The 18,264-nt window shown below is 52.8% G+C and overlaps 1 protein-coding gene across 1 annotated transcript in view; it reads left to right on the top strand.

The window, feature by feature from the left end:
• The first annotated feature begins 4 nt into the window (after positions 1–4).
• Arrb1 (arrestin beta 1) overlaps positions 5–18,264 on the top strand; it is a 72,540-nt gene continuing 54,280 nt past the window's right edge. The window contains exon 1 of the mRNA XM_085682937.2: positions 5–149. Coding sequence (XP_085539063.1) covers positions 130–149 — 20 coding nt within the window. The 5' untranslated portion in view covers positions 5–129. The remainder of the gene's footprint in view (positions 150–18,264) is intronic.

The following is an 18,264-nucleotide window of genomic DNA, read 5'->3' as shown; positions in this document are numbered from 1 at the left end:
CGGCGGCGGCGACAGCGGAGGAGGCGGAGCGGGTAGTCGGGAGCGGGCTGGCCCGCGCTCCTCCTGGCGGCCGGGGATTTTCCAGCCTGGGAGCTGACGCCGCGGACCTCCCTGCGGCCGCCGCGAACCATGGGCGACAAAGGGACACGGTGAGTGAGGGTGGCCGCCCTGCCCTGCGCGCTCGTGGGGACGACCTGGGAGAGGGCAAGGGCGGAGGTTCCAATCAGCGTCACCCGGGGTCTGGCACTCTGCGCTCTGCTCAAGTCTCTTGTGTGGTCGCTGGCAAGAACCATGTGTAAGGACCGAGGCAGCCAGGGTGGGCCACCCCATCTGGCTCACGTTTCCTGGCCGAGGCGAGCTCACACACCCTGCATTGGCAGGCAGATTCGAGGACGCTCCGGGGCAGGCTGACACCACACACACACACACACACACACACACACACACACACACGCTCATGAACACAGGAGCACCCTACTGCTGGCACACGCTGACAGCCACTGCCACACTCTTCGCATTTGTGACAAGAACGACGTCACAGACCTTCTCTCTCGCGCTCGCGCACACACTCTTCTGTCAACACATTCTTGCTGACAGTACTGTTAGAATACACAGGTCCCACTAAAACACGCACCAGCTCTAACACACCCTCGTGTTGCAACACGCATGTGGGCATACACCAACACACATATCCTGTCACTTGGATGCTGTGAAGCATGCTCTGGCTGGTGCATGCAGTCTGTCCTCTCTGACATGACATGATGCAGCCACATGTCTTAGTGACACACCAGTGCTAACCACACTGCGTGTCAGAAAATGCCTGCAGGGCCTGATATCCCCCTGGCGTTTTGGATACACTCACTCCTGACTCACCATGGCAGGACTGGAAACACAGGTCACAGAGTGGAGGACCCTGTCTTGGGCCTGGAAAGGCAGTTCCTAGTCCCATGGCTTCCTTCCCCTCTGACCTCCAAAGCACATAGCTGGGAGCTACGTCTAGCTGAGGGAGGTGAGGGGAACCGTTTGGTAGAGCCTCCTTTGAAAGGAGAGGTTAGGCCCTGGAAATGGAAGCTAGGGCAAAGTAGGAGACCTAGGGGAGGGTCAGGGAAGCTCTGGGGTCAGCCTTATGATCTAATCCAGCCCTGGTCAACCTTCTACCATTTCACCTTCCTGGCCTCTGGAAGTCTCACTGCGGCCCTCTCTGGCTCCTCCTCCAGCCTTCCTGCACCTGCTGCTTTCATTCCTTTCCTTATCACTCTTATCTTTGTGTCCTCTCTGCCTTTACCTCATTTCTTCCAACATTTATTTATTAAGCCCCTGTTGTATACTAGAAATAGCAGAGGGGATCAGAGATGATCAGAGAGGAGGCATCCCTGTGGCCACATGTTGGGACCCTCACACAAATTGCTTTTTGTCCACTGCTGGCTGAGACTCTTAGCAGCTTATGAAAGGGGTTCCAGAGGTTATTCCCATTTCCCAGGAGTAGAAAATGAGGCACTGAGGTTACTTAGATACCTTGTGTTTGGAAATTGCTTGCCACCAGCCTTCCTACTGAGGTTCTTCTAGGAGGTCCATTTTCCTTTTCTGGCTTCACCAAAGAGGAATCAAATGATGAGAGAGGTCACTTGCCTTGATTGAAGTCAGAAGGTGGCAGAGGCCAGAACCCACTGTGTCTGTGGCTCTCCTTGGAGGTCACTAGGCGCTGTGTAGACCCCAGGTGTGAGGACTAGCGGGGTACCCACTCTGTGCAGAGCCAGAGGAGATTGTACAGGGTCATGAGGTGTTTGTATTCACCTTGAGGCCCAGTCCCGAGCAACTGGCTGGCCAGCACTGTGACCCAGGCCTCTCTCTGCCCATGGAGGAAGATGCTAGACTCCCTCAGTCACATCCATTGCCCCATGGAGACCCTGATGACCTGTGAGGTCAGACTTTGCTCCAGCAGGGCATAGCGGAGAGTCAGCAGCCATCCCTTCTCCTTTGTTCTTCTGTGCGGCTGGTGACCCGGGGTGACTCAGTCCTGCTGGGCCTCTCTGTAACTAGGGGAGAAATGTCACATGCCTCTCTGATAGCGTGAACTGTCAGAGGATGAGGACTTTGTGGGTTGTTGGACACCTGTTGGAGAACCTGTCTGAGACCTGGGCTATGTCCTTGACTCCTCCTGCTGAGCTTCCTGCTCAAGGGCAGACCTGGAATTCCCATCTGTAAATTGGAGCAATCTGCTCATTGGTTTTCATGGTTCCCATGAGCCTACTGAGTTCACTGGACATAGGAGCATGTGCTGCCTAGGCCTGGAAATGTGGTCTGGCTAGACAAACTCCACCTCTCCCGGCCGGTCCCCCCTTCCCCCTCCCCACTCTGAGATCTTCTAGAACTCCAAATTCTGACACTCCCTTTCTAGACCTCTCTAGATAAGAAAGGCAACATCGCAAAGATACTTTAGCTATTGCGTTCCATGAGCCATGAGATTTTACTTTGTGAATTGGAAAGGACATTGCAAAAACACCCAACACCCGGACTCTGAGGTCTTCACATCTATCTATCTGTCTCGGATTTCACCCTACAGAGGAAGTGATAATGAACATTAATCAAAACTGTCACTGCCCTCTGGGAACTCCCTGGGTTGAGAGAGAGAGAGAGAGAGAGAGAGAGAGAGAGAGAGAGAGAGAGAGAGAGAGATTACAGGGCAGGAACAAGCTAGCATCAAGATGGGGCCCTAACAGGGGTCCCAGGCAGGAGCACAGGTTAATTCAAATGGTTTCTTCATACCCTGGGACTGGAATCCCCAGAAGATTCATCCCCAGGCTATTGTGATGCAGGACAGCACTGTGGGAGTGGAAAGAGAAGGCCCCACCAGAACTCTGGGCTTGATGTGGCCTGAAGCTGCCAGGATAGTCAGAGCTGCAAAGATTCACCTAGAAGCCTAAGGAATGAAACTGGAGCCCCCCGCCCCCCCCCCCCCAGGCCTGGAGATGTGAAAGGAGCCCTGCAGCCTGGGGGTGTGGGCCTTAGGGGGTGAGCACAGCTGGGAACATCAGGCTGAGGAGATAGGACTTTTCTCCCAACACCAGAGTCAGCTGAAAGGAGAGGGTGGGACAAGGGAAGGGCAGAAGCGAATCTTCCTCTTAGACCTGGAGGAGAGAGGAGCAGGCCTAGAGGCAGAGACCTCTAGGAAGAAGCCTCAGAACTAAGGCTGCAGGGAGGATGGAAATAATCCACAGCGTGTGGACAAGGAAGAGGGACCCAGTAGGCAGGGTAGTTGATGGCACCTTTGCTGCCTGTCTGGTGTTAGAATTATGTTCACAGGGGCTGGGGAGATGGCTCCAGGAAAGTGTTTGCTGCTTAAGAACGAGGTCCTGAGTTTGGATCTCCAAAACGCACATAAAAACTGGGTATGGTGGTCTCTAACCCTGGTACTGGGGGTTGGGGGTCAGGAGGGAAAGGACATGGAGACAGGTAGTTACTGGAGGTCTCTTGTTAATCAGCGAGTTTAGCGAGAGACCCTGTCTCAAAACATAGGGTGCAGAGTGCCTGAGGAAGATGCTGGGTATCAACTTCTGGTCTTTACATACGTGCACATACATGTGCATGCACATCAGCACACATACAAGAAGTATGTGCGTAATCTCACTGTATTTATTAACATAGGAACTGCTGTTCCCACTTTAAAGATATGGAAATTAACTAGGAGAGAGGAAGCATGTCTACCACCATTCAGCCAGCTAACATCTTAGCAAAGGTCTCTCCTCCAATCAGGTCCTCTCTGCTACTGTATACTCAGAGGGAAAGGGGCTTGTCCTTTCCACAGCTGGCCTTTCAACTGCCCCCAGCTGATCCTGTGAACTCTAAAAGTGACCCGAGGGATCATCTTGAGGCAACAGGAGGAGTGGAGTAGATTTTCCTTTGCTGTGGATGTTGAACTTTCCCTCTATATCCCCCATTACCCCCCCCCCCCCCAAACACACACACACTCGGCCCCAGGGCGGGAGGGCGGCTGTAATGGGGACTTGCAATCACCAGCTCTCTGTGAACCTTGGCTGTCTTTCTTGAGGTGGTTAAGCCCTGGGTGACCCTTCTTGGCTAGAACATAGGGAAGTCCTGTGGCTTTGGCAGGAGTGTTCCTGGGTTGCTGCTGGGCGTGGTGGTGAGCCTGGCCCAGTGTCCCTGATTCCCAGCTGGCCTCCGGGCTGCAGACTCCTTTGATGGCTCATTCATTTCCTTTCAAGTCTGGACCTCCTGGCCGGAGACCGAAACCTCTAGTTGGCACGGGGTCAGGGGTCCTTGGTTGTGGGCTTGCCTCATCCAGGGCCTTCCTTTCACACGGGCTGTGGAGGCTGAACACAGCAACAGGGAGATTCACAGTGGCCTCTTGACCTCCACTAGGTTATTCGTTCTACTGCTTGCTGGGGTGAAATGCTGACTGTCTAGCCGAGGCCCCCATGAATGGCAGGGGAGCCAGGAGTGGGCTGAGGAAGATGAGAGGGGCTTGGCAGGTTCCTCTAGATCCCAGGCTAGGGACAGAGGGGCAGGTGGGGACTTGGCAGTCTTCTGCATGGACCTTGGAAGATATAGATGACCTTGGTGGCGGGAGAAGATGACAGGGGCTGCAGAGTCTCCTTGGAGAGCACCCGTGTGTGGGGTGGAGAGAAGCAGGAGACACCTGAGGACATTTGGGGCTGGAGTCCCAAAACCACAGAGGAGCTGCAGAGACTAGGGGAAGGGTCTACAGCAAGATCCCCACGTGTACACAGGTAGTGGACGCCAAATTCTGGGGCTTTGGTGGAGCGATGAGGGTGCAGCCAAACACAGTAGGTGGAGGAGAAAGGGGTAGCCTCTGCTTTCCTGTGTGCCTTCTGGCCCTCTCCTCTGCAAAATGGGTCACAAAGCACTTGAAATCAGTGAGGGCCTGGAGGAATCCAGGTCTCGTAGCATGGAAGAAACACTGTGGTGAGCTGGCCAGGGCAGGCATGATCCTGGACTGAGGGTCCTCTGACTCTGGGATCTGGTGACCCTGAGCTGGGTACTGGATCTCAAGGAAGGCCTAGGTGGCAGGAGGGTGCTCTAGACAGAAAGACGAGCCCGTGCCAAGGTACTGACACTAGCTTAGGTGTGGGACTATGAGGGCAAGGCTGAGGGGGGTGGCCACGCTGGCCCTAGGCGCTAAAGCAGCTGAATACCATGGCACAGTCTTAGTTGTGCCCAGGGGCTGTGTGTTTTCTTCCCCATTGGTGAGCTCTTTTCCGTTCTGGCTAAATCTGCTTCTTGTCTGTGGGTCCACCAGCCTTCAGATCTGGTTCTTGGAAGACGCCTGCCAGAGCTTTGTTGAACTAGACTGAACTCTGTCCTCCTTATGCCTCTGCTCTCAGCCCTGGGGCCCCCTAAGTGCTGACGTCAATTTCATCGCTTCCATTAAGGATTCCTCTGAACCAAAGCACTACTCCTCACACTGGGCTGGGCGTCCCGAGGAGTGGGATCATACATCATTTAGACTGGGAGGGCCCAGGCAGAGGCAGTAATACTCTGTTAGACTGGAGGCTGCCTAGCAGACAGTGTCCCCACTCCATGGGGCCTGGGGCTGCTAAGGGTGAGTCTCATTACTATCTATATGTGCTGGGACAGAACAAGGGTCCTCCTGGCAGATTCCAGGCACTGCCCTGCCATGTGCAGAATGAATCCTGTCCCTGGGAGTGGGTGGCTTGATTCCTAGCAAGGGAGTGGAGAATGGGGGTAGGACAGGGTGGCTGTTTTGAGAGGGAAACAAAGGGCTCTGTTGTCCAGCCCCTTCTCTGCCTCCCTCTGCAGAGGAGCCCTGGCTGGGTCATCTCTCAGGAGACAGCCTCCTCCTTCCTGGGACTGGCCCATCTCTAGAACTGCCTCAGAGGAACTCCTTGTTCCTGCCTAGGAGACTTGATGCCAGATGAGGCCCCAGGAGGCCAGGCCCCAGGGGCTGGACCTCACAGGTCCCTGGAAGTCTATGGGATTGAAGTCAATACTGAAACGATGGGGCCCTGTCTGGTGAGGTCTCCACGGAGCTTGGGTCCCAGGGAGAAAATACTGACTGTTGACTGAAGAGCCTCAGCAAGGTGGGGTGCTGTGGCAGGAGGCAAGACTCTCCAGTTCCTGAGCTTTGAGGCAGACTGTCCCTTCCATGCTGGCCTGGGGCCTCTGGATTCACAATGAGTCCCCTGATGCTCTTGTAGTTTCACCCGTTCTGTATTGCCACCAATGGAAGTGTAGAGGTTTTGGCCAAAGGCCAAGGGAGTAGGGATGGACCATTCTAGGAACACTCCAGTCCTTGTTGACTGCTCACTCACGGCTGTGTGACCTAGGGCGTGAGATTCACCAACTCTGAGGCCGCGTGTCTCTATAGAAGTCAAACCGGCCTGCATGTGTGAGGCCCTTGTCTTGCATTCTGATTGCTGGTTTTTCTTCTGAGGGCCCAAAACGGGGGGATTGGACAGCTCAGGCTTCAGTTACAGAATGGTGAGGCAGACACTGCTGAGGAAGTCAGTCCAGGGTTGTAGAGTCCAAGTGCTAAGGGTCCCAAAGGATGTATGTACCTCCTGCTTGTTTCTGTGGCATCACATCCTCCTTTAGAAGTGGCCTTCACCCTCCGGTCTCATCTCTAGCCTCCAGGGACATCAACTAGTCACTGACAAGTCCCTGAAGGTCAGTTGCCTCTGCTAGGCTATTCCCTCCTGGACATGTCCATTCCATCCCGCTACCCCCTCCCTACCCCTCTGTGTAGTCCTAGCTGTCCTGAAACTCACTCTGTAGACTAGGCTGGCCTTGAACTTGGAGATCCACCTGCCTCTGCCTTCCAAGTGCTGAAATTAAAGGTGTGTGCCACCACCGCCCAGCTCCTTCAAGGATCTTTGGGGATCACCTCCTTTAGGAAGCAGCCTGAGTCTCTGTGGTACTCTGGGGCCCACTTCTAGGCCGGCCTCTCTGAAGCCATCCTATCTCTCAGGAGTGGATTAGTTGCTCTGGGAAGAACCGGTTTCCGGGTTTCAAAGCCCAGCTCTGACACTCGAAAGCTGATTGTCTAACCAGTTGTTCGGCTGATTGTAGCTTGCTGTCTGTAAACCTGGGAGGAGGTTGTCGTGAGGGTTAGGTGAGCCGACAGGTCTAGCTTGGAGTCCTGGCACAGTGTCAGGGCTGAAGGTGAGTGTTGAATGCTCTCCCTGGATCAGCCATCCTTAGTTCTTACCACACTGAGCTCCCCCAGGGAGGTGACTTGGCCCCACGTAATGCCCTCCCCATCCGACAGGCCTGGATCCCTCCAGGAAGCCCCCCAAAGCTTCCTGATCTCTCTGTGGTCTTCTCGTGCGCGCGGTTACCTCTTCTCTCCTGTGAAGCAAGAACTCTGCAAGGGCACCTGGCCCAGGTTGTCTTGCCCCTCATGTCTGTGCTGTGCAGGCCTGGCGTGGCACTGAGCTCCATAAATATTTGTGCAATGAACGAAGCTGATTGTGGGCGTTCCGGCGGGAGACGTCCTCAGAGGGGAGAGTAGCGTAGAGCCACAGGAATTAGATTAGGCTAGTGGCCCAGAAGGCAGAGGTCACAGCATGGCCAACCTTCTCTAGATTCAAAAAGCATACTTTTTGACCTTGGAACTCTCTGGCAGGGGATGGCTGTCAGCACTGCTGCTGCTGCTGCTGCTGCTGCTGCTGCTGCTCCTGTTCCCTCTGGGTAACACCATCCAAGCATCTCTCTGCTTGTTCCAATCTCTGGCACTAGGGATGAAACCCATGTGTGCTAGGCAAGTCCTCTACTGCTGAGCTATAGCCCCAGCCCTGCTTTTGTGGTTAGGCAGGGTCCTTACTTAGCACAGGCTAGCCTCCATCTCCCTATATAGCCAAGGTTGGTCATGAACTTTTGATCCCCCTGCCTCTACCCTCAGTGCTGGGATGACAGGCCTGTGTCAGTGTGCTTGGTCTATGTGGTGCAGGGGATTGAACCCAGGATATCGTACGTACTAGGCAAACACTCAAACGCTTCATTGGCTGAGCTGCATCCCAGTCCCAAATCCTACTTAAGTTCCCCGATTCGGAGTCATCTTCCCCCGATCCCTAAGTATGGGCTCCTTCGGCCATGCTCAGTGTCAGAAGTTCCAGAGCCTTTGGACAGTGGCCTGAGAGAAGGGAGTCCCACTTGAGGGTGGACATCTGGGCCTGGAAATAGGGCACCCAGTGTGGTTTGCCCTGACTTGAGGAGGGGACCGTGACTTCCCATGATCTGCCTGCATCAAGGAGCTCATTATGCAGTTCAAGAGCCCTGGCTGGCAGAGCCTAGGACTCCCCATTGGCTGCCCAGTGGGCAAGTGCTCAGATCCCACCTCATTATAAGGGACAGGATTCTGTACACTGAATCCAGCAGGCTGCAGCCATAATCAGCTAATTAAACAACCCAAGAATGGATGGTTTGGCCCAGAAGAGAGGGGGGGGTACCAGGGAGGGTGGGGAGGCTGGGAGAGAGGAAGAGGGTGCTGAGAGGGATGCTGAGAGCTGAGTATGCAGGGCAGAGTTGGGAAAGGGAAGCAGGGAGAGGAACTAGAGAGCAGGGGAAGGGGCAGGTGCAGAGAGGGTGCCATCTGGGCAGAGCACCCTGGTAAAATGGGAGCCTGAACTCCACTCCTCGGGTCTCTCATCTCAAGGCAAGCTGTTCCCCTGCTCTGATCCTCAGTCTCTCAGTGTGTCAAAGAGGAGATGGGAGAGAGAGGCTTTGGCCTAGGAGGTCTCTGGGGGTCTCTCCTCATCTTACAGGTTCTGTGCCGAAGAGAGAGGAAAAGACCCAAACAATGCTGCTCAGTGCTCGAGAGCAAAGGCATAGCCTCTAGCAGCCTGTGCCGAGGGAGGTGCAGACAGTGCCAGGCTGGTGGGTCTGAGTAGCCCTTGGCGGAGGTTAATTGGAAGGGGAGGCTTGCCAGAAGCCCAGCTAGGATGCTGTCTCTCCAGGTACCTCCTGTCCCCAGGCTGAGTCCAGCCTCTGTCCTGTGATTCTAAATAGTGTCTGCAGGGAGAGACTGTCTAAAGTGTGGTTCTCCCTCTTCAGGGACGGAGCAGTGTCTTCTCCATCTATGTAGAGATTTCCCCAGTAGTACTCAGGGTGTGTGTGTGTGTGTGTGTGTGTGTGTGTGTTAGGATCCTCCCCAGAGGTAGAGCCCCAAGGTTTTGGGTGTGGATTTTACAGTAAAAGACAAACTCAGCTACTGCCCACTCGAGTTCACTTCCATGATCTTGGCCAAAGGGCTTGGGCTCTCTGGGCCTCAGTTTCCACGCTTGGGAAGCCAGTGCACCTATCTATCATACTGGGTGGCTGTGGGCCCAGAGGTAAGGGTTATGGGATGATGGTTCACCTCTGGGATCCGAGCACACAGGAGGGTGGCCTTGAGTTAGGGGCCAACTACTTTCTGAAAGAAAGGGACCAGTGAGATAGCTCAGTCGGCAAAGGCACTTGCTACCAGGACTGACTGCCTGAGTTTGAACTCTAGAACCTGCGTACTGGAAGAAGGGAACCCATTCTCAGACACACAGACACAAATAAAATGTGGTATATATGCCACTTGTTATTGAAGCCTGGGACATGGACTTTGGTTTTTTTTCTCCATCCCTCCTCCATCCATCCCCTCCCTGTTCCTCTTCTCTTGCCTCTCCTGACTTTTTCCCAGCTGGTCCAGGACTGTGTACACTGCTGGACGGTGGCCAGTGGAGCTTCAGCGTGCCATAAAAGACCAGTCATGACAGGAAAGGGAAGCGAGATTGCCCAGGGCCAGCGTTGTAGGCCTGGGCTGGAGCACCTCCTCTTTGGCCTCTGTCTGCTGAGGCAGATTCTCTAAGAGGAAGTGGGGGAGAGATTGCAGAGCTGGAAGCTGGGAGCTGCTGTGGACAGAGGGCCCTTTACCCCTCTCCCTCTTTCAGAGCCCAGAGCCTGGTTTGCTGCCAGGGAAGCCTGCACGCCACTTTTTCACACACTTGAAAAACAACAGCCCTTCCTGGTTCCCAGCCTTCGGCAGGAGGGGCTGGAGAGATGTCGGGAGGTCTGGGGGACCGGCAGCACATGGCAGGAGTCTGCCTCTGTTTCCCCAGCCTCTTGCAGCCTCAGAGTTGGGCTGTGACCTGCCCCCAGTGAGGGCCTCTGACTTGGAGGACGCCTAGGAAGCTGGTTATGTAAGCCAATGAGACTCCCTGCTCACTTCCTCCTTTCCTCCCTGTGAGGCCCTGCTAGCAGGAGGCAGGTGCTGCTTTGCTCAGGATCTCTAAGCCCAGCAGGTTATGGTGATTCTACTGTGTTGGGGTGTGGTGGGGGTGGGGGTGATCTCCTTGTCCACACCCTCTGGGGCAAGCCTTGTGGGTTGCCTCAGTGCAGGCCTCAGGGTTGGCACCGAGCATTGCCTCCTCCCACACCAGAGGAGTCTGAAGTTGCAAAGCTTCATTAGAGGAAGCAGGCGGCAGGCCTGAGATCATTTGCCTACAAACTGCCCCCAGAGGGGATCTGGCCTCTGCAGCCAGAGGAACAAATCGCCAGCATTTTTTCGGTTTGTTCTGTTCCATTGCACAAACATTTCTACAGTGCTGGCTAGGTGCCAGACCTCTACTACAGGCATGTCCCTGGAGTGTAGCCTGCCACAGTGGACATTTAAGGAGCAGTTTGGTTTCATGCGAAACTTAAGGGTGGATCGTTTCTCTGCGGCTGGCATGCTGCTCGTCCCGGAGCGTGCATGCATGGAACTCTGTCTCTTGTCAGCTGGGGTTTTCAGGGATGGCTTATTCCCTTTTAACTGGGCCATGCCGCTCTCCCCAGGAGGTGCCAATGAACAAATGTTTCCCTGAGCATCTCGCCAGGCCCCTGGGCTCTATGCTGGGCACCTGAAGTAGGAAGTGGAGACAGCCTCTTACGGCATTTGTGTGTTTGGGGGAGATGGGAAATAAATGTCTGTAACATTCTTAAGAGAGTGGTAAGGGATATCCGTTTATAACCGGAGACAGCAGTCCAGGATTAACACTCAGAGACCTCTCTACAGAACAGGGACACTCAAGTATGCGGCGGGAGATGCATTTGATAGGACCCGTAGGTGAGCTCAGGGGTCTGTCAACTGGGCCTGGAACACCCCTGTGTCACGTTGAGGTTCATGGCTTTTTTAAAAATTGATTTTATTGAGCTACACATTTTTTTCTGCTCCTCTCCCTTCCTCTCTCCTCCTCTTCAATCCTTTTCCATGGTCCCCATGCTCCCAATTTACTCAATAAATCTTGTCTTTTTCTACTTCCCATGTAGATTAGATCCATGTATGTCTCTCTTAGGATCCTCATTGTTGTCTAGGTTCCCTGGGATTGTGAATTGTAGGCTGGTTTCTTTGCTTTATGTCTAAAAGTCACTTATGAGTGAGTACATATGATATTTGTCTTTCTGGGTCTGGGTCACCTCACTCAATATGATGTTTTCTAGATCTATCCATTTGCCTGCAAATTTCAAGATGTCGTTATTTTTTTCTGCTGTGTAGTACTCCAATGTGTAAATGTACCACATTTTCCTTATCCATTCTTCAGTCGAGGGGCATTTAGGTTGTTTCCAGGTTCTGGCTATGACACACAAAGCTGCTATGAACATAGTTGAGCACATGTCCTTGTGGCACGATTGAGCATCCTTTGGTATTTCAATAAAGAATTTCTTGGGAATACAAACTGCTTCAGAACAAAAACAAAACAAAGCTAGTGTGCATTGCCTCTAATCCCAGCACTCCGGAGAGAGAGGGAGGAGGATGCTTACAAGTGTGAGGTCATCCTGCTCTACACTGTAAGCTCTGGGTCAGCTAGGATGACCTAGTGAGTCTTCTCCCCCCCGCCCCCAAACAAAACTAAAACAAAAAGGTCAAGAAATCAGGGTGAAGAGTAAAAGTGTCCCAGTGAATATTTCAGTGAGATTAGAAATGAGATAGACATATTGGCAGACGCTGGGCAAACAGCAGCGGAAGCCAGGACTGCCCAGGGTCTACCCTTGTGGCAGGCAGGGGTTTTGCAGCTTCTCTCCAGCAGAGCAGGCGTTGCAAAAGGCCATTGGATCCAGCAGAGTGCAAGGCTGGGAGCTAAGTCTTCGGAGAGACAGCTTTGGTTTGGGGCTGTGACCAGGAAGGGCACGGGTGCTGCTCTTTATAACTCAGAGGACCTTCTTTAGGGACATCGAGGCCACGCGGTGTGGTAGAGAGGGTATAGGCTGGGGTCCTCAACTCCCTGTGTCTGTGGATGAGATGATTGAATTCTGGGGAAGCAGTACCCTTCTCCTTCACTGTAGAGTCTGTGCTAATGAGAGCGCCCAGCATCTCAACAGGGCTCACCTGGTGGGTGAGATTTTTATCCTGAGTCTGTGGCCCCAGGGCTGTGGGAGAAAACTGAAGGCATTTACAAAGACTTAGTAATGAGGATTTTGATTTTTTTTTTTGGCAAGTTTTTTTTTTTCTGCAATATCCTAAAAAGGACAGATCTGATGACACGTTATAATCAAGCAGTTAATACGCGCACTTCTCTTCCTCACACGCAGCAACACACCACCTTGTCTGCAGCCATCCCGCAGCCAGGATTGAAGTCACCATTTTGCAGAGCAAACCGTGTCTAGTAGGGAATTTACAGAGGACTATGATGACCCTTGCCCAGGCCACAGATGGTCCTGGGTTTCTCCAGCCTCAGCTTCCTTATGAGTGACAGAATATCTGGAAGAGAGGCAACCTGAGTCCATACTCCCTGGAGAGAAACCCGTGCCCAGCCGTCCCAGCTCGGACGTCCAGTCTGAACGGTGGTGTGCATGTCTTCTAACGCTGCTCCACACCGGCTTCAGGTCTGGGCGGTTCCACTTGGTTCTGCCCGTCCTGCGACTCAGTATAAAACTTGGAAGCAATCTTTTTGTTCAGAAACACAACAGACCGTGACCTTCCCAGCTTAATAGATAGCCAGCTGCTCCCTACAGGAGGGTCATTTTCAGGTGGCAGCTAGAACCCTGCAGTTTCTGTCTCTAACTCCCTGCCTGCTGTCCTCACACTGTGGGCACTGGCTTAACGCCAGTGGCCATTGACTTTCTTTATGACATTTTCTTTTTAAGACATATGTATTCATTATATATAGTGTTCTGTCTGCATGAATGTCTGTAGACCAGAAGAGGGCACCAGATCTCATTACAGGTGGTTGCGAGCTAGCATGTGGTTGCTGGGAATTGAACTCAGGACCTTTGTTCTTAACTGCTGGGCCATTTGTCCAGCCCAACCACTGATTTTCCACACCCGTGTCTCTCTCTGTCAGATCAGGCTTTTTGCCCTGCCTTTCTTCCCCCAACTAGTAGAACCTTCTTTATATGTTGTTTCCAAGACACAATCTTATTATATAACCCAAGCTGTTTTTGTACTCAAGACAATCCTCCTGCCTCAGCTTCCCGAGTGCTGGGAATGAAGGTATGTGTCCCCTTCATACATACTTGTCTTCTTCCTTAGGACCTCCCATCCCCTCCATCCATCACATTTGGAGACAGGGTCGCATGCATCCCAAGCTGACTTCAAATTCACTATGTGTTTGAGAATGACCATGAACTTGTGATTTGCCTGTCTCCACATCCTGAATGCTGGGATGCAGGCAGGTACTATTGTATATGTATTATGCATTGCTGGGAATTGAATCCAGGCCCTCCTGCATGGGAAGCAAGCATTCTGCCAACCAAGCTACATCCCTGGCCCTCCCTCCCTTTGATCTTAATTTAAGCAGTTGCATGGGCACCTTTTCCAGGTGTGGAGCTTTCTCTCGGCTTTGTGCTCCCTGGAGGAAGACCTCACGGTCCCTGGCCACCTGGCAGGACTCCTTGGTGGCGCTCTGTCCTCTGCTCCAGTTAGAGGCTGTGCTTGGGGCCAGAGTTAGGCAAGGTGGGTCACAGTTGGCTCAGAGGAAGTGGGGTCAGAACTGCTGACCCAAAGGAGAAGCTCCCTTCCCTTCTTCTCACTTCCTTCCTGGTCATGGTGCTGAAAGAAAGCAGACAGAACTGGTAGAAAAGGGGGAAATGGATACATTTTCAGCTGAAGTTTTGGGATTTCCCAGCCCGGAGATGAATAAACAAGGCCCAAGCCTTTCTCCTTTCTTTTCTTTTCCTACACTCTTTCTGCCCACCTAGGAGCGTCAGGCATTGGCTACAAAACGGACCAAGAGGGCATCGTTGTGTTTTTACAGCTCTGTCGTGTGCATGCTGAAACTCACCCTTCCCTTTATCCGTCTTGTTGGATCTGAGTTCAAGTCTTGATAGACACTTGAAGTTCTGTAACTGGACAGGTCATGCTGGCCGCTTTTTGGACCCTTGTTTTCTTCTGCATACCAAAGAATGGATACGGTCTTCCTCATAGGGTGGTGTCACTCTGTGCACGAAGGGCTGAGCAGGTATTTGTGGCATAGAAGCTACTTTCAGGTCAGAAACTTGAGAGCATTGACTGTCACCTGGGCCAGGGTCGGGCACACAGTGCCACGCTGGTCTTCATGGCCTGTCTCAATTTTGTACCTTAGGGACCCCTGCCCCCCCCCCCATCTCAGTGCTGAGCACATTGGGATCAAGTTACTGTCTTAGTTACTTCTCTGCTGCTGTGAGGAGACTCCATGACCAAGATCACTTAAAACAGGAAGCATTTAACTGGGGCCTTGCTTATAGTTTCAGGCCATCATGGTGGGAAGCATGGTGGCAGGCAGGCAGGCATGACCCCAGAGCAGTAGTTGAGTGTTTACATCTGAACCTCAGAGAAAGGTGACTGGGCCTACCACGGGCTTTTGAAACCTCAAAGCTCACCCCCAGTGACACACCTCCTCCAACAAGGTCATACCTCCTAGCCCTCCTCAAACAGTTCACCAACTGGGAACCAAGTGTTCATGTATTTGAGCCTCTGGGGGCCATTCTCATTCAAACCACCAGTTTGCTACTTACATTTTCTGTAAAGGTTTGTGGATGACGTATATCAATGAAATCATCATTAATGCAGCACAGGGCGGGACATGGGCAAATAAAAACAGATACTGGTTTGTAGGGTGAGTCAGGAAGCGGCGAGAGTATCTGGAAGGTGGTGCCCAGGAGGTGGGCAGTGAAGAAAAGGCTGAACCGTTGTAAAATGTGCTGGGCGGGCAGAAGGACCCAAGGCCCTCACTGTGTGAGGCTGTTGCTCTGAAACTCACTTCTGAAGTCTGGTGCTTCCTGGGATATCTCCAGAGAAGGCAGTGTCTGTTCAGGAAGGTCTGTCACGATTTCCCAGCTGCCCGTCTGTCCCAGTAGCTCAAGACCTTTCGCTCCGTGGACCACTGCCCTCTAACGTGTCTGCCAACTGCTTTTTCCCTCCGGGGCTTGGGTGAGGGGGCGGGGAAGAGGGCTTCAGCTCCGGTCTGTTTTCAGAAATGAAAGAAAGACTTAATCTCTCACCCATTCTACATGATCACAGCCTTTCCACCTATGTGTCTAGGTCATGGCAGTTGTAGAAAGACCCCCGGTGTGTGTGTACTGTATGTGTGTGTGTGTGTGTGTGTGTGTGTGTAATGTGCTAACTCCCTCCTTTTGTAAAATGTGGGCAAAACAACTTGCCTTGTGTAGCTGTGGGACCACGGCATGTGCTAGCCGGCAGGTGGGTTTCTTAGCTGCTCGGAGTTGCAGGTACAGCTGGGGGCAGAGGCTGCCAGCCCGTCTGTGGAAGGATCTTCTCAGAGACATGCAGCAGGATCGCCAAGAATTCCGCTGGTGTGGTCTTCATGAGCAGCAGGCCCTGGACTCAGATGAGCCTGTCTACTTCAGAAGCTGTGGCAAGACACACGGACCTGGGCCACGGACGGCAGGGAGGGCCCTGCATCAGAAGAACTTCCTGGGAGCCTCGTCTGTCTGTTGGGCTGGGGGCAGGGCCTCTGTGAAGGCGGGTTATGCTCAGATCGCCTCTGGGCCCTTCCTCCAGTCCCGAGGCAGATTTACTTCAAGGCAAAGCTGCACCCCAGTTTTAGGCCTTTTGCATTCCAGACTCCTCTCTGGACCTCATCTTGTGCCACAGGGCTCAGGGCTGTTTTGAACTTTGACAAAGAAAGATCATTCATGTTGTTAATTTGTTAGGTTTTTTGTTTTTGTTTTTTTTTTAAAGCAGACTTCTGGGATGGGGATGTAGCTCTTGTATCTGATCCTGGGTTCGATTCCCAGCACCCACAAACGCGTGTAGTGGTCGTGTCTCTAATCTTAGCACTTAGGAGGTTAAGGCAGGACAACCGGGAGGGTGATGTGATCTATCAACTGTGGAGCACAGCTGGACTGGAAAGGGACTATCAGAACCTGATGGGGCTTTCCATGGGAAGGGGACTAGAGGAAGCCTGGCCTGGCTGTCTCTGTTCCAGCAGCTAGATGAGGAGTCTGGTTGCTGTGGGGCTTGTGGACGCTTCTGGGGCAGCTCAGCTGAACTTGGCTGCTCATTAGGAAGCCAGGCTGATAGGCTGTCAGTCCCAGAGGGGGCTGCCTGTCCTTCCCCAGGATCAAAGCCCACTTTAGGGGAGAAAGGGAGGGAGGAGACCTGGTTATTGAGATAGGTTTCAAGTTTCATGTCTGATTGACTGTGGTGGTCCACACCCAAGACCATTTTCCACTACATGGTGAGTCCAAGGTTGGCTCTAGCTACATGAAACCTAGTCTCAAAGTAAGAAAAAAAAAATCAAATTTTACGTCTTCTGTTTGTCAGGTCAGTGGATGTTAAATAGTTACATAATTTCCCTGAACTTTTTTAAAAAAATTCATCTTCAAAAAAAATCATCTTCAAAGTGTCCTCCTTCCTGCCATAGGGGCTGTAGTAAGTCTCAAAAGAGAGGATATAGGGCCTGGCACAGGGCAGGTACTCAGATTGTGCCTAGCTCACCCTCCCATGGCTCTCCCTAGCTTGTATCCTGCACCTTACCCATCTGCCTGTGCCCTGAGTCATTGTGTGCTCCCTGGGTTTGATTTTGTTCATCTTGTGACCTTCCACAGCCTGTATACAGGGCCTTTGAGACACTTTGAAAGGGTGGGTATGCCCCTGCCAGGGGACTTCTGTGTAGCTTCTGCCCTGCGGACCTCCAGAGGCTGTGGCTGTTGCTAGGCTCCCACAGGCCAGCGGCTCTGTTCTCTGCAGCGCCCTGTAATCAAATTTCTGTTAGTGACAATCTGACATTGCGGCTCCCTGCCGTGGAATGCCAGCACCCTGGGAACCCTGTCTCCAGGTTCCAGTGGCTGGCACCAGAGGTATGCGACAGGAATTCCATGCTGAGAACAGGGCTTCTGTCGGCTCTTCCCTCTCAGAAATCAAGCCTGCTTCCTCGTCCAGCCCTGCCATTTTCTAGGTGGGGCAAGCCTCCCGGCCCCCGTTGAGAGTTCAGATTGGGCAGCTAGATACATCAAGTGTTCTGCTGGGTCTTGGAGGAGGTAATGCTGGAAGTCAGGCTGTTGTTTTCGAAGGATCTTCAAGGGTCCTTCCATTTGACCTGTGATCTGTATGCCTGGGGTAGAGGGACCGACAAGCTCAGACATTCCATTCCTAGTGGGCCCTCGCCGCTGGCCTCACAATGGGTTGGGAGCTCTGTGCAAAGCTGTTTATATTTCCTTGGCAGAATTTATTGCCCAGGCTGGCCTTCTGCAATTAATTATAAGCCAAACAAATAACTTGTCTCTGGGAGGCTGGGGCTTGGCGTAAACATTTACGTATAGCCAGGGGGCCAGCCCAGAGACTGGGTGCTTCCCTCTGGCCTTGGGAAACAGAGGGGCGGGATAGGGTGGGAACATTTCCGCCCGAGCCCCGGGAGGTCCTGTGCTCAGGCCCTCTTTCGGTCTTCCAAATTACCCCAAAGTATGGTCCCTGCTTGTAAAGGGAGACTCAGGCAGAGTCGACCGACCGTCTGTCCCAGACCACACAGCTTCAAAGGAGAGTTGTCTGCCTGTCCGTCCATCCATCCATCATCCACTGCATATTTATTAAACACTCATCAAGTGGGAAGGGGATCTGAGGAGGGTTGTGATAATCAGTAATAATCGGTATACGCAGAACTTTTCTAACGGGGCTGAATTCGTAGGCTTATGGCTTGGTTGCTGGAGTGCTTGCTTAGCTTCTATGAAGTCCCGGGTTCGCTTCTGTCACCACATAAACTGGGCACATTGGTCACCTACCTGTCCTGTCCTCTGGAATAAAACTAAAAGGCTAGAGGTAGGGAGAGCTTGCTAAGGGTGGTGGTGCACGCTTTGAATCCCAGCGCTCGGGAGGCAGAGACA

Source organism: Myodes glareolus, chromosome 24 (assembly GCF_982192425.1).
Source record: "Myodes glareolus chromosome 24, mMyoGla1.1, whole genome shotgun sequence".
NCBI lineage: Eukaryota > Metazoa > Chordata > Mammalia > Rodentia > Cricetidae > Myodes > Myodes glareolus.
The sequence above is the reverse complement of the archived record's forward strand: the minus strand, read 5'-3'. Positions and strand labels throughout refer to the sequence as shown.